Source organism: Salvelinus namaycush, chromosome 23, assembly GCF_016432855.1.
Source record: "Salvelinus namaycush isolate Seneca chromosome 23, SaNama_1.0, whole genome shotgun sequence".
Lineage (NCBI taxonomy): Eukaryota > Metazoa > Chordata > Actinopteri > Salmoniformes > Salmonidae > Salvelinus > Salvelinus namaycush.
The window spans coordinates 27,630,690-27,650,301 of record NC_052329.1 but is presented as its reverse complement, the minus strand read 5'-3'; the positions used below and the strand labels follow the sequence as shown (position 1 = coordinate 27,650,301).

Sequence of the window (19,612 nt, the reverse complement as noted above, 5' to 3'; positions counted from 1 at the left end):
GGAGCTAGACAGATAAGGAAATATTCAAATAGGAACTAGACAGATAAGGAAATATTCAGCCAGGAGCTAGACAGATAAGGAAATATTCAAATAGGAACTAGACAGATAAGGAAATATTCTGCAACTTTTGGAGGACACTGGATGTTGACTTAAAAAAATGCAATTATTCCACTACCATAAACTACTTTTGGACAGCTGAAGAAAGCACACAATTTGTCCTTGGAAAATGACCTTTTCGAGACCAATGTATTTGAGTATATACCCTGTAGGATCCTTTTGGATAGTACCACTAGTATGAACGAGAACAAACACAATAAAGCAAAGTAACAGTACAGGACAGGGCAGTAACAGTACAGGACAGTAACAGTACAGGACAGGACAGTAACAGTACAGGACAGTAACAGTACAGGACAGGACAGTAACAGTACAGGACAGTAACAGTACAGGACATGACAGTAACAGTACAGGACAGTAACAGTACAGGACAGGACAGTAACAGTACAGGAAAGGACAGTAACAGTAAAGTACATGACAGTAACAGTACAGGACAGTAACAGTACAGGACAGTAACAGTAACAGTAACAGTACAGGACAGTAACAGTACAGGACAGGACAGGACAGGACAGTAACAGTACAGGACAGGACAGTAACAGTACAGGACAGTAACAGTACAGGATAGTAACAGTACAGGACAGGACAGTAACAGTACAGGACAGGACAGGACAGGACAGGACAGTAACAGTACAGGACAGGACAGTAACAGTACAGGACAGTAACAGTACAGAGCAGGACAGTAACAGGACAGGACAGTAACAGTACAGGACAGTAACAGGACAGGACAGTAACAGTACAGTAACAGTACAGGACAGTACAGTAACAGGACAGTACAGGACAGTAACAGTAACAGGACAGTACAGGACAGGACAGTAACAGTACAGGACAGGACAGTAACAGTACAGGACAGTAACAGTACAGAGCAGGACAGTAACAGGACAGGACAGTAACAGTACAGGACAGTAACAGGACAGTAACAGTACCAGTAACAGTACAGTAACAGGACAGGACAGTACAGGACAGTAACAGTAACAGGACAGTACAGGACAGGACAGTAACAGTACAGTAACAGTACAGGACAGTAACAGTACAGGACAGGACAGTAACAGTACAGGACAGGACAGTAACAGTACAGGACAGTAACAGTACAGAGCAGGACAGTAACAGTACAGGACAGTAACAGGACAGTAACAGTACCAGTAACAGTACAGTAACAGTACAGGACAGTACAGTAACAGGACAGGACAGTACAGGACAGTAACAGTACAGGACAGTAACAGTACAGGACAGGACAGTAACAGTACAGGACAGGACAGTAACAGTACAGGACAGTAACAGGACAGGACAGTAACAGTACAGGACAGGACAGTAACAGTACAGGACAGTAACAGTACAGAGCAGGACAGTAACAGGACAGGACAGTAACAGTACAGGATAGTAACAGTACAGGACAGGACAGTAACAGTACAGGACAGGACAGGACAGGACAGGACAGGACAGGACAGTAACAGTACAGGACAGGACAGTAACAGTACAGGACAGTAACAGTACAGAGCAGGACAGTAACAGGACAGGACAGTAACAGTACAGGACAGTAACAGGACAGGACAGTAACAGTACAGTAACAGGACAGGACAGTAACAGGACAGGACAGTACAGGACAGTAACAGTACAGGACAGGACAGTAACAGTACAGGACAGTAACAGGACAGGACAGTAACAGTACAGTAACAGTACAGGACAGTAACAGGACAGGACAGTACAGGACAGTAACAGTACAGGACAGGACAGTAACAGTACAGGACAGTAACAGGACAGGACAGTAACAGTACAGTAACAGTACAGGACAGTAACAGGACAGGACAGTACAGGACAGTAACAGTAACAGTACAGGACAGTAACAGTACAGGACAGGACAGGACAGTAACAGGACAGGACAATACAGTAATAGTACAGGACAGCACAGTACAGTACAGGACAGTAACAGTACAGGACAGGATAGTAACAGTACAGGACAGTAACAGTACAGGACAGTAACAGTACAGGATATTAACAGTACAGAACAGGACAGTAACAGTACAGGACAGTACAGGACAGTAACAGGACAGAACAGTAACAGTACAGGACAGTAACAGGACAGGACAGGACAGTAACAGTACAGTAACAGTACAGAACAGGACAGGGCAGTACAGGACAGTAACAGTACAGGACAGGACAGGACAGTACAGTAACAGTACAGGACAGTTACAGTACAGGACAGTAACAGTACAGTACAGGACAGGACAGGACAGTAAAAGTACAGGACAGTAACAGTACAGAACAGTAACAGTACAGAACAGTAACAGTACAGAACAGTAAAAGTAGAGGACAGTAACAGGACAGGACAGTAACAGTACAGTACAGGACAGGACAGTAAAAGTACAGGACAGTAACAGTACAGAACAGTAACAGTACAGAACAGTAACAGTACAGAACAGTAAAAGTAGAGGACAGTAACAGTACAGGACAGTAACAGGACAGGACAGTAACAGTACAGTACAGGACAGGACAGGACAGTAAAAGTACAGTACAGTAACAGTACAGGACAGTAACAGTACAGGACAGGACAGTACAGTACAGGACAGTAACAGGACAGGATAGTAACAGGACAGTAACAGTACAGGACAGGACAGTAAGAGTACAGGACAGTAACAGGACAGGACAGTAACAGTACAGGACAGGACAGTAACAGTACAGGACAGGACAGTACAGTACAGGACAGTAACAGGACAGTAACAGTACAGGACATGACAGTAACAGGACAGTAACAGTACAGGACAGGACAGTACAGTACAGGACAGTAACAGGACAGGATAGTATAGGACACCAGGTGCTGTTGGAGTGAGTCTTTACTTCTCATCTGTGTTATTTATCTGAGTTAGAGCACAAGCCAAACTGCCTCTGGTAGAGCGAGGCACTGGGTGAGGGAGGGAGGGAGGGAGGGAGGGAGGGAGGGAGGGAGGGAGGGAGGGAGGGAGGGAGGGAGGGGAGGAGAGGAGAGGATGACTTCTCCAGCCCTGCCTGCGTTTAGCCGGGAGAGATGCCAGCAGTAGAGACAGCCAGGCTGGTCCAGGAGTGGAGTGGCGACTGTCTGAACAGCCCAGTGACAGGGGGGAGGGGGGATGGGGAGCAGGAGGGTATCCCCCACAGCACGCCTCACTGCTTCCCTGCCTCACCACATTATAACTCTAACGTTCTACCCCTCAACGTCTGGTTTTAATACACCTCACATCTACAGTACAGAGAGAGCTGATAGCTGGGGCTGGTGGGTTCATAACAGACAGCCTCCACTCAGTTCAGCCCAACTCCCCACCCAGCCAGCCACCAGCCAGCTGAGGAAAGGAGACTGTAGCAGCTCCCTGGATTACACTAACCAAACAAGCCAATCAGAGAGCCTCCTGGGTACTGGCAGGGTAATCGTTTGCAAGTGTTGGCTCGGGATCGCAGCTAGAAAGAGATTACAGATGGGGTTAAGCCTCACAAGTTGATTAGAGTTCTCTCTTTCCTTCCATCTCTACAAAAAAGGGGGGATCTTTCTGGGAAGGAAAGGAGAAGTTGATGAAATGAAATAGAGTCTCCAATGTGTACTTCTAGTGCAGTATGGCTGCTCTATGTCTAAGAAGGCAGCTAGGAGAGAGCTATGAGAGACTGGGCCAAGGAAAATACAGCTAGTCATGCTTATCAAAAGCACACACTTCCCTGGCCTGGCCCTGGCTCCTGTCCTGGCCTTACTCCTGTCCTGTTCTGTCCTGGCCCTGGCTCCTGTCGGGTCCTGGCCCTGGCTCCTGTCGGGTCCTGGCCCTGGCTCCTGTCCTGCCCTGTCCTGGCCCTGGCACCTGTCCTGGCCCTAACTCCTGTCCTGTCCTGGTCCTGGCTCCTGTCCTGTCCTGTCCTGGCCCTAACTCCTATCCTGGTCCTGGTCCTGGCTCCTGTCCTGTCCTGTCCTGGCCCTAACTCCTGTCCTGTTCTGTCCTGGTCCTGGCTCCTGTCCTGTCCTGGCCCTGGCTCCTGTCCTGTCCTGTCCTGTCCTGTCCTGGCCCTAACTCCTGTCCTGTCCTGGTCCTGGCTCCTGTCCTGTCCTGTCCTGGCCCTAACTCCTATCCTGGTCCTGGTCCTGGCTCCTGTCCTGTCCTGTCCTGGCCCTAACTCCTATCCTGGTCCTGGTCCTGGCTCCTGTCCTGTCCTGTCCTGGCCCTAACTCCTGTCCTGTTCTGTCCTGGTCCTGGCTCCTGTCCTGTCCTGGCCCTAACTCCTGTCCTGTCCTGTCCTGGCCCTGGCTCCTGTCCTGTCCTGTCCTGTCCTGGCCCTAACTCCTGTCCTGTCCTGGCCTGGCCTGGCTCCAGTGAGTGTACGAGAATGGAAACCATTCATTAGAAGTGATGATGATTCTCAGCAGAAACAGGATCTCTGTTCTGTATGTATCCTGTAGCACATCGTGGTCGGGGGACTTGGTGCTGAGAAGTGTGTGTGTGTGTGTATTTGTGCATGCGCACGTGTGTGTGTGTGTGTGTGTGTGTGTGTGTGTGTGTGTGTGTGTGTGTGTGTGTGTGTGTGTGTGTGTGTGTGTGTGTGTGTGTGTGTGTGTGTGTGTGTGTGTGTGTGTGTGTGTGTGAGAGAGAGAGAGAGAGAGAGAGAGCTATATGAGGAGACCCAAACGTCACTTTCCATTTCAGCCACAACCTGGCACGGAGGAATGTTTATTTTCCTAGCCCATACCACCGTCATAAAAAATGGCACCTGTACAATACTCACATAAAATATTTATGATATGAGGGCTGACAAATGAACTGGTAGAATGCACCTGGGATTTACAGTTGAGGGGAAAGAATGGAACTATGAATTCAGAGGTAGAGGCTATAGAGTTCGCTACTCTCATATGAACACAATTACAGTACAGCAGCCACACTGAAGCTGGAGGGAAAATACTCTCCTATAGCATAGCATTAAAAAGTGTGTCAGACACAGAAACAGTGAAGGTCTCCCAAATAGGGAAGCGAGAAGTGTTAGCCTGTGGCTGCAAAGACTGGATGAACAGTGGAGTGGTGGAACAGTATTACTAGGACCTGGGGTTATTCCTGGGTAGGTCATGTGGTTGAGAAAAACTCATGGCCCCAAGAATAACATGAAAAGCTGAGCAAGGAGAAGAATATCTCTTCAAGTAGAAAGATGGATAGGGTGACCAGAGAGATGGATAGGGTGACCAGAGAGATGGATAGGATGACCAGAGAGATGGATAGGGTGACCAGAGAGATGGATAGGATGACCAGAGAGATGGATATGTTGACCAGAGAGATGGATAGGATGACCAGAGAGATGGATAGGGTGACCAGAGAGATGGATAGGGTGACCAGAGAGATGGATAGGATGACCAGAGAGAGAGAGAGACAGAGAGAGAGAGAGAGAGACAGAGAGAGAGAGAGTGCAGGCCCGTTGTGAATGGTGAACTAATGAATTAACATTCTACATGACTGCCGAGAGACAAGAAGCGCACGGCACCAACCACAGCTCACACGCACGCACGCACACACCACAGCTCTGCCTCAGAAGTGATTGGATACAACATCTGAATACTAATCTGGTCAAGGCTAGAAAGAGAAAGAGAAAGAGAAATAGAGAGATAGAGAGAGAGAGAGAGAGAGAGAGAGAGAGAGAGAGAGAGAGAGAGAGAGAGAGAGAGAGAGAGAGAGAGAGAGAGAGAGAGAGAGAGAGAGAGAGAGTGAAAACAATACACAAAAGAAAACAAGAAGCAGAAATTATACTGACATTTGAAATACAGTTAAAGGTGTAGCTGATGAACTCTGCAGCTTACGTGACTATACTGTATAATAATGTAAAGTTCCATGTAGCAGAGTGGATATGTGAAAAAAAAACAGTAAAGTCCAGGGATTCACCTCCAGTTCAGCATGCTCTCACCAGCCTGATGTCTGTTATACATGATAGAGACATATGTACTGATCCAACTGTTATCTACAATCTCTCCACGCTTGATTTCAGGGAAACACACATTGACAAACATATCCAGTGGATATCCTATGTTTGACTATAATAACCCTGCTCTAAACGAAACCCTCTCAACGTAAGCATATATTTAGCTCCAAATGCAGAGGAGTTGTTTTTGTGTACTATAATGAAGGTACAATGGAATTGATATAGAACCCTAAACGTTCACAATGCTACGCCTGAGAAGAGCAATCAGAATGATCTCAACTCTACAGGGACCTGGAATCTCTATTCTTCTCTCATTCTAGGTTAATAACAGCATATCAATGACATGGAGCTGGAGCCCTGGAGCTGAGGCTGAGGACTAGGTCTGCCTGTCTAGAAATGTGTGTCCCAAATGGCACCCCATTCCCTACAAAGTGCCCTATGAGCCCTGGTCATAAGTAGTACACTACATAGAGAAAAGGATGCCATTTCAGTTGACAGTATATCCCATCTCCACACAGCCGGACAGGCTTGGTTTATAATGCAGCCTCATTCTGACGGAGACAGAATGTCTTTGTCCTAAATGGCACAGTAGTGCACTATAGGGAATACTGGAATAGGGGGCCATTTGGGATGCAAACAGAATAATTAGCCAAACCACAGACAGACAGACAACCCGGAGTGACGAGGAGGATTAACCCAATACAATAACGTCTCTGGCGTTCATTAAAAAGTCTTCATTAAAAAGTCCTGATGGAAGGAGCTGCTGTATATCATACATAGTGAGAGAGATAGAGAAACAGAGATGGAGGGAGAGAGAGAGATGAGGGGAAGGTGTAAATCACTCACAATGTGTTAAGACTAATAAAAACCATGTGATGAAGATTGATGTCCACTCACCATGTCGTAATGTCAATCTGGTATCTGCTGTTGTGTTGGTATAATTATAATCACAGCCAGACCGTTCCTTCCCTTTATACAGTATGCATCCCAAATGGCACCCTATTCCTTTCCCCCCCATAGGGCTCTGGTCAAAAGTAGTGCATGACATAGGGAATAGGGTGTCATTTGGGACACACCCACAGTCACAGCGGTGAACACATACTGTACTTACGTTAACCAACAGTGCAGCTCAGTTCAAGTCTTGGCAGGGATGTATGTGTTTTGTGTTATACATTTCCATCTTGAATCCATGGTTTCCATCAAAGGGAACAGTTACAGTCTCCTCCAGCTAATGGAATAAGGCTCAGGGCCCCTATATAGTGGGCTGATCAAAAACAATGCACTGAATAGGGTACAGGTATGACATTTGGGACACAGCCAGGTGTCTGTGAAGCTGAACTCTGAACTCTAACCTCTTCTACACAGGGTGACTGAACTCTCACCCAATACAAACTGTAGACATTAGCCAATCAGCTGCTGTCTTGTTCAAACGCTTGTAAACAACAGCTAGGTATTTGTGTGCTTCATCCAACTGTTTTTGTTCTTGAATTTCGTTGACAATGAGTCTGTCACAGGTGTTGGATAAAGAATTACATACAGACTGTCACGACTTCCGCCAAAGTCGGTCCCTCTCCTTGTTCGGGCGGCGTTCGGCGGTCGACGTCACCGACCTTCGAGCCATCGCCGATCCACTTTTCATTTTCCATTTGTTTTGTCTTTGTCTTACACACCTGGTTTCAATCCCCCAATTACTTGTTCATTATTTATCCCTTTGTTCCCCCATGTTTGTTTGTGAGTACTTGTTTGTATGTAATACGGTCCGTTATGTGGGCTCGCTTTATTGTATTGTATTTGTCTATTTTTGAGTAAATTACGTTTATTTACTCATATCTGCTGTCCTGCGCCTGACTCCTCTACACAAGCTACACACAGACCTCATTACAGAATCACTCATCCAAAGAATGGAGTCAGCAGGAGCAGACGCCCTCCCTGTGGCGATAGAGGAGCGCGTCCAGCAGCACGCGACCATATTGCAACGTCTGGGCACCGCCATGGATCGCATGCTGCAGACGATGGATCGTTGGGAGAGAGGAGGAGGTCGTCCAGCGCCTCCACCAGCTCCACTACAGCAGGCCCCACTGTCCACCCCTCCTTCACCCAGCGGGATTCGGCTCGCGCTCCCGAGGGAGTATGATGGAACGGCTGCCGGATGCCAGGGGTTCCTACTCCAGCTGGAGCTCTACCTGGCGACCGTCCACCTGGCTCTTTCGGGACGTGAGAGCGTGTCCGCCCTCGTCTCCTGCCTCTCAGGCAAAGCCCTGGAGTGGGCCAACGCCGTATGGAGTGAAGGAGACGCGGCCCACGTTGGACCATTACGCAGAGTTCAACCGCCGCTTCCGGGCAGTTTTCAACCACCCGCCTGAGGGTCGAGTGGCGGGTGAACGTCTGTTCCACCTGAGGCAGGGGACGAGGAGATATCGCTTTGGACTTCCGTACCCTGGCCACCAGCACGGTATGGAACGACAGGGCCCTGATCGATCACTACCGGTGCAGTCTGCGTGAGGACGTCTGTCGGGAGTTGGCCTGCCGAGACACCACCCTCACGTTGGACCAGCTGGTGGACCTGTCCATCCGGCTGGAGAACCTGCTGGCTACCCGCGGACGTCTGGATCGGGGCCTGTCAATTCCATCCCCCAGCACCTCCGCTCCGACTCCCATGGAGCTGGGAGGTGCTGCACTTAGGGCGAACGGAGGAGGGCCATTCCCTGCACCATCTGTGGCCGCAGAGGGCACACTGCTGGTCGGTGCTGGGGGGGTTCCTCAGGGAGTCGATGCAGCAAGCAGGGCACTATTGTGTTACCCCAGGTGAGTCGGCACCAGGCTCATCCAGAGCCCCCTGTTGCTCACATGTATGTGTTTATTAAATCGTAGTAATCGCTCGTAGATTCAGGCACAGCTGGGAATTTTATTAACCGTTCATTTGCACATAGTTTAGGGATTCCCCTTGTTCCTGTGGATATACCCTTCCCTGTGCACGCCCTAGATAGTCGACCATTAGGGTCAGGGCTGATTACGGAGGCCACCGCTCCACTAAGCATGGTTACGCAGGAGGGTCACAAGGAGAGAATCAGTCTCTTCCTTATTGATTCTCCTGCGTTTCCCGTGGTGATGGGCCTACCCTGGTTGGCCTGTCATGACCCCACTATTTCGTGGCAACAGAGGGCTCTCAATGGGTGGTCACGAGAGTGCTCAGGGAGGTGTTTAGGGGTTTCCATCAGAGCGACTACGGTGGAAAGTCCATACCAGGTCTCCACCGTGCGCATCCCCTTAAAATATGCCGATTTGTCTCTCGCCTTCTGTAAGAAGAAGGCGACTCAATTACCACCCCATCGACGAGGGGATTGTGCGATAAATCTCCTGGTAGACGCAGCACTTCCCAGGAGTCACGTGTATCCTCTGTCACAGGAGGAGACGGCGGCTATGGAAACACATGTCTCCAAATCCCTGGGGCAGGGATACATTTGGCCCTCCACTTCACCTGCCTCCTCCTTTCTTTTTTGTGAAGAAGAAGGATGGAGGTCTGCGCCCATGTATTGACTATCGGGGTATCAATCAGATCACTGTGTGGTACAGCTACCCGCTGCCTCTCATCGACAGTTTTGATCGAGTCAAAGCACGGGGCACGCTTCTTCACAAAATTGGATCTCAGGAGCGCTTACAACCTGGTGCGTATCCGGGAGGGGGACGAGTGGAAGACGGCATTTAGTACCACCTCAGGGCACTATGAGTACCTCGTCATGCCGTACGGGTTGATGAATGCTCCATCAGTCTTCCAGGCCTTTGTTGAAGACATTTTCCGGGACCTGCACGGGCAGGGTGTAGTGGTATATATCGACGAAATTCTGATAAACTCCACACACTCCGCATGTGTCCCTGGTGCGCAGGGTTCTTGGTCGACTGTTGGAGCATGACCTGTACGTCAAGGCTGAGAAATGTCTGTTCTTCCAACAGTCCGTCTCCCTCCTAGGGTACCGCATTTCCACTTCAGGGGTGGAGATGGAGAGTGACCGCATTTCAGCCGTGCGTAATTGATCGACTCCCACCACGGTAAAGGAAGTGCAGCAGTTTCAATGGTTTGCCAACTACTACTGGAGGTTTATCCAGGGTTTTGGTCAGTTAGCAGCTCCCATTACCTCACTGCTGAAGGGGGGACCGGTACGGCTGCAGTGGTCGGCTGAGGCTGACAGGGCTTTTGGTCACCTGATGGCTCTGTTTACCTCGGCTCCCGTGCTGGCTCATCCGGATCCCTCTTTGGCGTTCATAGTGGAGGTGGACGCGTCCGAGGCCACCAAAGCTCCGCCCCTGTGCTTTCTTTTCGAAGAAGCTCAGCCCGGCGGAGCGAAACTATGATGTGGGGGACCGGGAGCTGTTGGCTGTTGTCAAGGCTCTGAAGGCATGGAGACATTGGCTTGAGGGGGCTAAACACCCTTTTCTCATCTGGACTGACCACCCCAATCTGGAGTACATCCGTGCGGTGAGGAGACTGAACCCTCGCTAGGCAAGGTGGGCAATGTTCTTGACCCGTTTTGTTTTCACTCTGTCCTACAGACCAGGTTCCCAGAACGCTAAGGCAGATGCACTGTCCCGGATGTATGACACAGAGGAGCGGTCCATGGATCACACTCCCATACTTCCGGCCTCCTGCCTGGTGGCACCGGTGGTGTGGGAGCTGGACGCGGATATTGAGCGGGCGTTACGCACAGAGCCCACTCCCCCCCAGTGTCCAGCTGGGCGCCTGTATGTTCCGTCTGCTGTCCGCGACCGTTTGATCTATTGGGCCCACACGTCACCCTCCTCTGGTCATCCTGGCATCAGTCGGACGGTGCGTTGCCTTAGTGGGAAGTACTGGTGGTCTACCTTGGCCAAGGACTTGAGGGTTTATGTTTCCTCCTGCTCGGTGTGCGCCCAGTGCAAGGCTCCCAGGCACCTGCCCAGACGGAAGTTACAACCCCTACCCGTTCCACAACGGCCGTGGTCGCACCTGTCCGTGGACTTCCTGACGGATCTTCCTCCCTCAGAGGGCATAACCACGATCCTGGTCGTTGTGGATCGGTTTTCTAAGTCCTGCCATCTCCTCGCTTTGCCCGGTCTCCCTACGGCCCTACAGACTGCGGTGGCCCTGTTCACTCACGTCTTCCGGCACTACAGGGTGCCTGAGGACATAGTCTCTGATCGGGGTCCCCAGTTCACGTCCAGGGTCTGGAGAGCATTCATGGAATGTCTGGGGGTCTCGGTCAGCCTCACCTCAGGTTTTCACCCCGAGAGTAACAGGCAGGTGGAGAGAGTAAACCAGGATGTGGGTAGGTTTCATATTGCCAGGACCAGCCGGGAGAGTGGGCGGCGTTCATCCCCTGGGCAGAGCTGGCCCAAAACTCATTACGCCACTCCTCCACTAACCTCTCTCCCTTCCAGTGCGTACTGGGGTATCAGCCGGTTCTGGCACCTTGGCATCAGAGCCAGATCGAAGCTCCTGCGGTGGACGAATGGTTTAAGCGCTCAGAGGAGACCTGGGACGCCGCCCATGTGTACCTGCAACGGGCCATGAGGCGGCAGAAGGCGAGCGCCGACCGCCACCGCAGTGAGGCCCCGGTGTTCGCAGTGAGGCCCCGGTGTTCGCACCGGGGGACCGGGTCTGGCTCTCGACCCAAAACCTGCCCCTCCGCCTGCCCTGCCGGAAGCTGGGTCTGCGGTTTGTGGGGCCATTCAAAGTCCTGAGGAGACTGAACGAGGTATGCTACAGGTTACAGCTCCCCCAGATTACCGTATTAACCAGGCTGTAATTACTACATTACAGACCTGGTAACCAGGCTAGAAGTGAACTACATACAGACCTGGTAACCAGGCTAGAAGATAATTATATACAGACCTGGTAACCAGGCTAGAAGAGAACTACATTTAGACCTGGTAACCAGGCTAGAAGAGAACTACATTTAGACCTGGTAACCAGGCTAGAAGAGTTCTCACACTTTCCCATGTAAAATTAACAGGTATCGGATATCACCATCTTCTGACCCCTCTACAGTGACCTCTGCTGTACTCATACTCTGCATCCCAAATGATACCCTATTCCCTACATAGTGAACTACTTTTGACCAGAGCCCAATCTGTCCTCTTAGCCTGGTACTGTGATCCTCTGAGTCTGTTTTATATTGTTCAGGCTTCTCTCCTCTTCTGCTGGGTCTCTGCTCTGCCCACTGTGGTGCTGCTGTGTTGGGCAAACGGTCCCTTTTTATTGGATTAGAAGTTCAAAGGCAGGAGAGTTGTTAGATGATGGTTGGAAGCCAGCAGAGTTGTCGCTCTACTCAGTGTGAGAGTACAGTAGAGCCTGGTGGAGATGTCTTATGAAGCGAGGCGGAGATAGGAGGACTGAGGTTGGAGAGAGGGAGAGAGGGAGGTGGGAGAGAGAGAGAGCGAGGAAGGAGAGGAGAAAAGGGACAGGTTGAGAGAGAGACTGCGGAGTGAGGAGACACAGGCCAGAGGGAGAAGGAAAGAGGGAAAGAGAGAGTGAGAAGAGAAAGAGTTTGGGGAGACATTCACTTTTGGCTGGGGACTCAGCTAAACATACTGAAGGAGGATCCAAAGATAACTGGGGCACTGTGTGGTTTGGGTTCAGTTCACCCATCAGATTGCTGCTGTGTGGAGCCTTCTTTCCAGCCAACACTGTCGCACAATCTCTCTCTGGCTGGAGAGAGGAGATGGTACATTTCTGCTCTACACTTACAGTCTATTGTGCCTGAAGGGTTTGGATGCTCTGTCTGCTTCCCAAATGGCACCCTATTCCCTACATAGTGTAGTGCACATTTGGGACGCATCCTCTGTCTGTGTTCTGTTCTGTCCTGGCCCACCCTGGTTCTCACTCTGTGGTTGGTCCCTGTAGAAGGAGCCAGAAGAAGCCATGTTGGCCTTGAGGAGAACACGTCCCAGCTCTGGGTGGGAACTATTTATAGAAATACATTTCCCTACAGAACAGAACACTGAGAACTGGTGGGAAGACTGACTGACTGAACGAGAGCTTGGATTGACCACCCTTATGTTTTCCCTCTCTACACTATGACTCTTGTAAACTATGAATGTTCTTCACTAAGAATGAACATAATGTTTGTTCTACAAACTGTTAGTACAGTATGCGTGACCTCGTATAACCCTGCTACTACCATTACATAGTCCTGAAACAGAGCCCAGTGTAAACAGAGCTGAAACAGAGATCTGGAGTAGAGGTCTGGAGCAGAGGTCTGGAGTAGAGGTCTGGAGTAGAGGTCTGGAGTAGAGGTCTGTAGTAGAGGTCTGGAGTAGAGGTCTGTAGTAGAGGTCTGGAGCAGAGGTCTGGAGCAGAGGTCTGTAGTAGAGGTCTGGAGTAGAGGTCTGGAGTAGAGGTCTGGAGCAGAGGTCTGGAGTAGAGGTCTGGAGTAGAGGTCTGGAGTAGAGGTCTGGGAGTAGAGGTCTGGGAGTAGAGGTCTGGAGTAGAGGTCTGGAGTGGAGGTCTGGGAGTAGAGGTCTGGAGTAGAGGTCTGGAGTAGAGGTCTGGGAGTAGAGGTCTGGAGTAGAGGTCTGGAGTAGAGGTCTGGAGTAAAGGTCTGGAGTAGAGGTCTGGAGTAGAGGTCTAGAGTAGAGGTCTAGAGTAGAGGTCTGGAGTAGAGGTCTGGGAGTAGAGGTCTGGGAGTAGAGGTCTAGAGCAGAGGTCTGGAGCAGAGGTCTGGAGCAGAGGTCTGGAGCAGAGGTCTGGAGCAGAGGTCTGGAGTAGAGGTCTGGAGTAGAGGTCTGGAGTAGAGGTCTGGAGCAGAGGTCTGGAGTAGAGGTCTGGAGTAGAGGTCTGGAGTAGAGGTCTGGAGTAGAGTTCTGGAGCAGAGGTCTGGAGCAGAGGTCTGGAGCAGAGGTCTGGAGCAGAGGTCTGGAGTAGAGGTCTGGGGTAGAGGTCTGGAGTAGAGGTCTGGAGTAGAGGTCTGGAGTAGAGGTCTGGGGTAGAGGTCTGGAGTAGAGGTCTGGAGTAGAGGTCTGGAGTAGAGGTCTGGAGCAGAGGTCTGGAGTAGAGGTCTGGAGTAGAGGTCTGGAGTAGAGGTCTGGAGCAGAGGTCTGGAGCAGAGGTCTGGAGCAGAGGTCTGGAGCAGAGGTCTGGAGCAGAGGTCTGGAGCAGAGGTCTGGAGTAGAGGTCTGGAGTAGAGGTCTGGAGTAGAGGTCTGTAGTAGAGGTCTGTAGTAGAGGTCTGGAGCAGAGGTCTGGAGTAGAGGTCTGGAGCAGAGGTCTGGAGTAGAGGTCTGGAGCAGAGGTCTGGAGTAGAGGTCTGGAGTAGAGGTCTGGAGTAGAGGTCTGGAGCAGAGGTCTGGAGCAGAGTTCTGGAGTAGAGGTCTGGGGTAGAGGTCTGGGGTAGAGGTCTGGAGTAGAAGTCTGGAGCAGAGGTCTGGAGCAGAGGTCTGGAGTAGAGGTCTGGAGTAGAGGTCTGGAGTAGAGGTCTGGAGTAGAGGTCTGGAGTAGAGGTCTGGAGTAGAGGTCTGGAGTAGAGGTCTGGAGTAGAGGTCTGTAGTAGAGGTCTGGAGTAGAGGTCTGGAGTAGAGGTCTGGAGTAGAGGTCTGGAGTAGAGGTCTGGAGTAGAGGTCTGGAGTAGAGGTCTGTAGTAGAGGTCTGGAGTAGAGGTCTGGAGTAGAGGTCTGTAGTAGAGGTCTGGAGTAGAGGTCTGGAGTAGAGGTCTGGAGCAGAGGTCTGGAGCAGAGGTCTGGAGTAGAGGTCTGGAGCAGAGGTCTGGAGCAGAGGTCTGGAGTAGAGGTCTGGAGTAGAGGTCTGGAGTAGAGGTCTGGAGCAGAGGTCTGGAGCAGAGGTCTGGAGCAGAGGTCTGGAGTAGAGGTCTGGAGTAGAGGTCTGGGAGTAGAGGTCTGGGAGTAGAGGTCTGGGAGTAGAGGTCTGGAGCAGAGGTCTGGAGCAGAGGTCTGGAGTAGAGGTCTGGAGCAGAGGTCTGGAGCAGAGGTCTGGAGTAGAGGTCTGGAGCAGAGGTTTGGAGTAGAGGTCTGGAGGAGAGGTCTGGAGGAGAGGTCTGGAGCAGAGGTCTGGAGCAGAGGTCTGGAGCAGAGGTCTGGAGCAGAGGTCTGGAGCAGAGGTCTGGAGTAGAGGTCTGGAGTAGAGGTCTGGAGCAGAGGTCTGGAGCAGAGGTCTGGAGCAGAGGTCTGGAGCAGAGGTCTGGAGCAGAGGTCTGGAGTAGAGGTCTGGAGCAGAGGTCTGGAGTAGAGGTCTGGAGTAGAGGTCTGGAGTAGAGGTCTGGAGTAGATGTCTGGAGGAGAGGTCTGGAGGAGAGGTCTGGAGCAGAGGTCTGGAGCAGAGGTCTGGAGCAGAGGTCTGGAGCAGAGGTCTGGAGCAGAGGTCTGGAGTAGAGGTCTGGAGCAGAGGTCTGGAGTAGAGGTCTGGAGTAGAGGTCTGGAGTAGAGGTCTGGAGTAGAGGTCTGGAGCAGAGGTCTGGAGTAGAGGTCTGGAGTAGAGGTCTGGAGTAGAGGTCTGGAGCAGAGGTCTGGAGTAGAGGTCTGGAGTAGAGGTCTGGAGTAGAGGTCTGGAGCAGAGGTCTGGAGTAGAGGTCTGGAGTAGAGGTCTGGAGTAGAGGTCTGGAGTAGAGGTCTAGAGTAGAGGTCTAGAGTAGAGGTCTGGAGTAGAGGTCTGGAGTAGAGGTCTGGAGTAGAGGTCTGGAGTAGAGGTCTGGAGTAGAGGTCTAGAGTAGAGGTCTGGAGTAGAGGTCTGGAGTAGAGGCAACACACGGTGTATCTCTCTCTCTCTCCTCTGATGTTGGACTCCTGTTCCTGTTGGGTAATATATTTTAGCTAGTATGTTTGTGTGGGTGGAGCCTCTTGCTGATGTGTGTGTTAATTGGCCAGTTTGTATGCTGCTGCACACCTACTCCATCATTGGTCTGTTTGGTTTGGCAGCAGAGGCCCTGATTGGTTGGTTTTGCCACAAGCTACATGAGTAATATTTTCTTCTGAGAGAGAGAGAGAGTGAGAGAGCGGGAGAGGGAGATGGGAGAGGGAAGTGCACAACATTTGGACTAGGGTGGCACCCTCAGTGTAAACGTTCGACAGGAACCGACATCTATCACTGAGTTACGCACATAAAGAGACATCAATTCAACATCTACTCATTGAAATGACGTGGAAACAATGTTGACTCAACCAGTGTGTGTCCAGTGGGATACAGTGGACTTTGTGTTAGGGCAAGGTACAGGAGCTGGGACTGTGTGTGTGTCCAGTGGGACGCAGTGGACTTTGTGTCAGGGCAAGGTACAGGATCTGGGACTGCGTGTGTGTCCAGTGGGACACAGTGGACTTTGTGTCAGGGCAAGGTACAGGATCTGGGACTGCGTGTGTGTCCAGTGGGACACAGTGGACTTTGTGTTAGGGCAAGGTACAGGAGCTGGGACTGCGTGTGTGTCCAGTGGGACACAGTGGACTTTGTGTCAGGGCAAGGTACAGGAGCTGGGACTGCGTGTGTGTCCAGTGGGATACAGTGGACTTTGTGTTAGGGCAAGGTACAGGAGCTGGGACTGCGTGTGTGTCCAGTGGGACACAGTGGACTTTGTGTCAGGGCAAGGTACAGGATCTGGGACTGCGTGTGTGTCCAGTGGGACGCAGTGGACTTTGTGTCAGGGCAAGGTACAGGAGCTGGGACTGCGTGTGTGTCCAGTGGGATGCAGTGGACTTTGTGTCAGGGCAAGGTACAGGAGCTGGGACTGTGTGTGTGTCCAGTGGGACGCAGTGGACTTTGTGTCAGGGCAAGGTACAGGAGCTGGGACTGCGTGTGTGTCCAGTGGGACGCAGTGGACTTTGTGTCAGGGCAAGGTACAGGAGCTGGGACTGCGTGTGTTTAGTGGGATACAGTGGACTTTGTGTCAGGGCAAGGTACAGGAGCTGGGACTGCGTGTGTGTCCAGTGGGATACAGTGGACTTTGTGTCAGGGCAAGGTACAGGAGCTGGGACTGCGTGTGTGTCCAGTGGGATACAGTGGACTTTGTGTCAGGGCAAGGTACAGGAGCTGGGACTGCGTGTGTGTCCAGTGGGACGCAGTGGACTTTGTGTCAGGGCAAGGTACAGGAGCTGGGACTGTGTGTGTGTCCAGTGGGACGCAGTGGACTTTGTGTCAGGGCAAGGTATAGGATCTGGGACTGCGTGTGTGTCCAGTGGGACGCAGTGGACTTTGTGTCAGGGCAAGGTACAGGATCTGGGACTGCGTGTGTGTCCAGTGGGACACAGTGGACTTTGTGTCAGGGCAAGGTACAGGAGCTGGGACTGTGTGTGTGTCCAGTGGGATACAGTGGACTTTGTGTCAGGGCAAGGTACAGGAGCTGGGACTGTGTGTGTGTGTCCAGTGGGATACAGTGGACTTTGTGTCAGGGCAAGGTACAGGAGCTGGGACTGCGTGTGTGTCCAGTGGGATACAGTGGACTTTGTGTCAGGGCAAGGTACAGGAGCTGGGACTGTGTGTGTGTCCAGTGGGATGCAGTGGACTTTGTGTTAGGGCAAGGTACAGGATCTGGGACTGCGTGTGTGTCCAGTGGGACACATTGGACTTTGTGTCAGGGCAAGGTACAGGATCTGGGACTGCGTGTGTGTCCAGTGGGACACAGTGGACTTTGTGTCAGGGCAAGGTACAGGATCTGGGACTGCGTGTGTGTCCAGTGGGACACAGTGGACTTTGTGTCAGGGCAAGGTACAGGAGCTGGGACTGCGTGTGTGTCCAGTGGGATACAGTGGACTTTGTGTTAGGGCAAGGTACAGGAGCTGGGACTGCATGTGTGTCCAGTGGGACACAGTGGACTTTTTGTCAGGGCAAGGTACAGGAGCTGGGACTGCATGTGTGTCCAGTGGGATACAGTGGACTTTGTGTTAGGGCAAGGTACAGGAGCTGGGACTGCGTGTGTGTCCAGTGGGACACAGTGGACTTTGTGTCAGGGCAAGGTACAGGATCTGGGACTGCGTGTGTGTCCAGTGGGACGCAGTGGACTTTGTGTCAGGGCAAGGTACAGGAGCTGGGACTGCGTGTGTGTCCAGTGGGATACAGTGGACTTTGTGTCAGGGCAAGGTACAGGAGCTGGGACTGCGTGTGTTTAGTGGGATACAGTGGACTTTGTGTCAGGGCAAGGTACAGGAGCTGGGACTGTGTGTGTGTCCAGTGGGATACAGTGGACTTTGTGTCAGGGCAAGGTACAGGAGCTGGGACTGCGTGTGTTTAGTGGGATACAGTGGACTTTGTGTCAGGGCAAGGTACAGGAGCTGGGACTGTGTGTGTGTCCAGTGGGATACAGTGGACTTTGTGTCAGGGCAAGGTACAGGAGCTGGGACTGTGTGTGTGTCCAGTGGGATACAGTGGACTTTGTGTCAGGGCAAGGTACAGGAGCTGGGACTGTGTGTGTGTCCAGTGGGATACAGTGGACTTTGTGTCAGGGCAAGGTACAGGAGCTGGGACTGTGTGTGTGTCCAGTGGGATACAGTGGACTTTGTGTCAGGGCAAGGTACAGGAGCTGGGACTGCGTGTGTGTCCAGTGGGACGCAGTGGACTTTGTGTCAGGGCAAGGTATAGGATCTGGGACTGCGTGTGTGTCCAGTGGGACGCAGTGGACTTTGTGTCAGGGCAAGGTACAGGATCTGGGACTGCGTGTGTGTCCAGTGGGACACAGTGGACTTTGTGTCGGGGCAAGGTACAGGAGCTGGGACTGTGTGTGTGTCCAGTGGGATACAGTGGACTTTGTGTCAGGGCAAGGTACAGGAGCTGGGACTGTGTGTGTGTCCAGTGGGATACAGTGGACTTTGTGTCAGGGCAAGGTACAGGAGCTGGGACTGCGTGTGTGTCCAGTGGGATACAGTGGACTTTATGTTAGGGCAAGGTACAGGAGCTGGGACTGCGTGTGTGTCCAGTGGGACACAGTGGACTTTGTGTCAGGGCAAGGTACAGGAGCTGGGACTGCGTGTGTGTCCAGTGGGATACAGTGGACTTTGTGTCAGGGCAAGGTACAGGAGCTGGGACTGCGTGTGTGTCCAGTGGGACACAGTGGACTTTGTGTCAGGGCAAGGTACAGGAGCTGGGACTGCGTGTGTGTCCAGTGGGACACAGTGGACTTTGTGTCAGGGCAAGGTACAGGAGCTGGGACTGCGTGTGTGTCCAGTGGGATACAGTGGACTTTGTGTCAGGGCAAGGTACAGGAGCTGGGACTGCGTGTGTGTCCAGTGGGACACAGTGGACTTTGTGTTAGGGCAAGGTACAGGAGCTGGGACTGCGTGTATGTCCAGTGGGACGCAGTGGACTTTGTGTTAGGGCAAGGTACAGGAGCTGGGACTGCGTGTGTCCAGTGGGACACAGTGGACTTTGTGTTAGGGCAAGGTACAGGAGCTGGGACTGCGTGTGTGTCAAGTGGGATACAGTGGACTTTGTGTCAGGGCAAGGTACAGGAGCTGGTACTGCGTGTGTGTCCAGTGGGACGCAGTGGACTTTGTGTCAGGGCAAGGTACAGGATCTGGGACTGCGTGTATGTCCAGTGGGACACAGTGGACTTTGTGTCAGGGCAAGGTACAGGAGCTGGGACTGTGTGTGTGTCCAGTGGGACACAGTGGACTTTGTGTCAGGGCAA

At 51.9% G+C, this 19,612-nt stretch overlaps 1 protein-coding gene across 1 annotated transcript in view; it reads right to left on the bottom strand.

The window, feature by feature from the left end:
* The window catches only part of LOC120018601 (protocadherin-16-like), a 125,781-nt gene that overhangs the window by 48,047 nt on the left and 58,122 nt on the right, over positions 1 to 19,612 (bottom strand). The window contains exon 11 of the mRNA XM_038961807.1: positions 14,710 to 15,212. Coding sequence (XP_038817735.1) covers positions 14,710 to 15,212 — 503 coding nt within the window. The remainder of the gene's footprint in view (positions 1 to 14,709; positions 15,213 to 19,612) is intronic.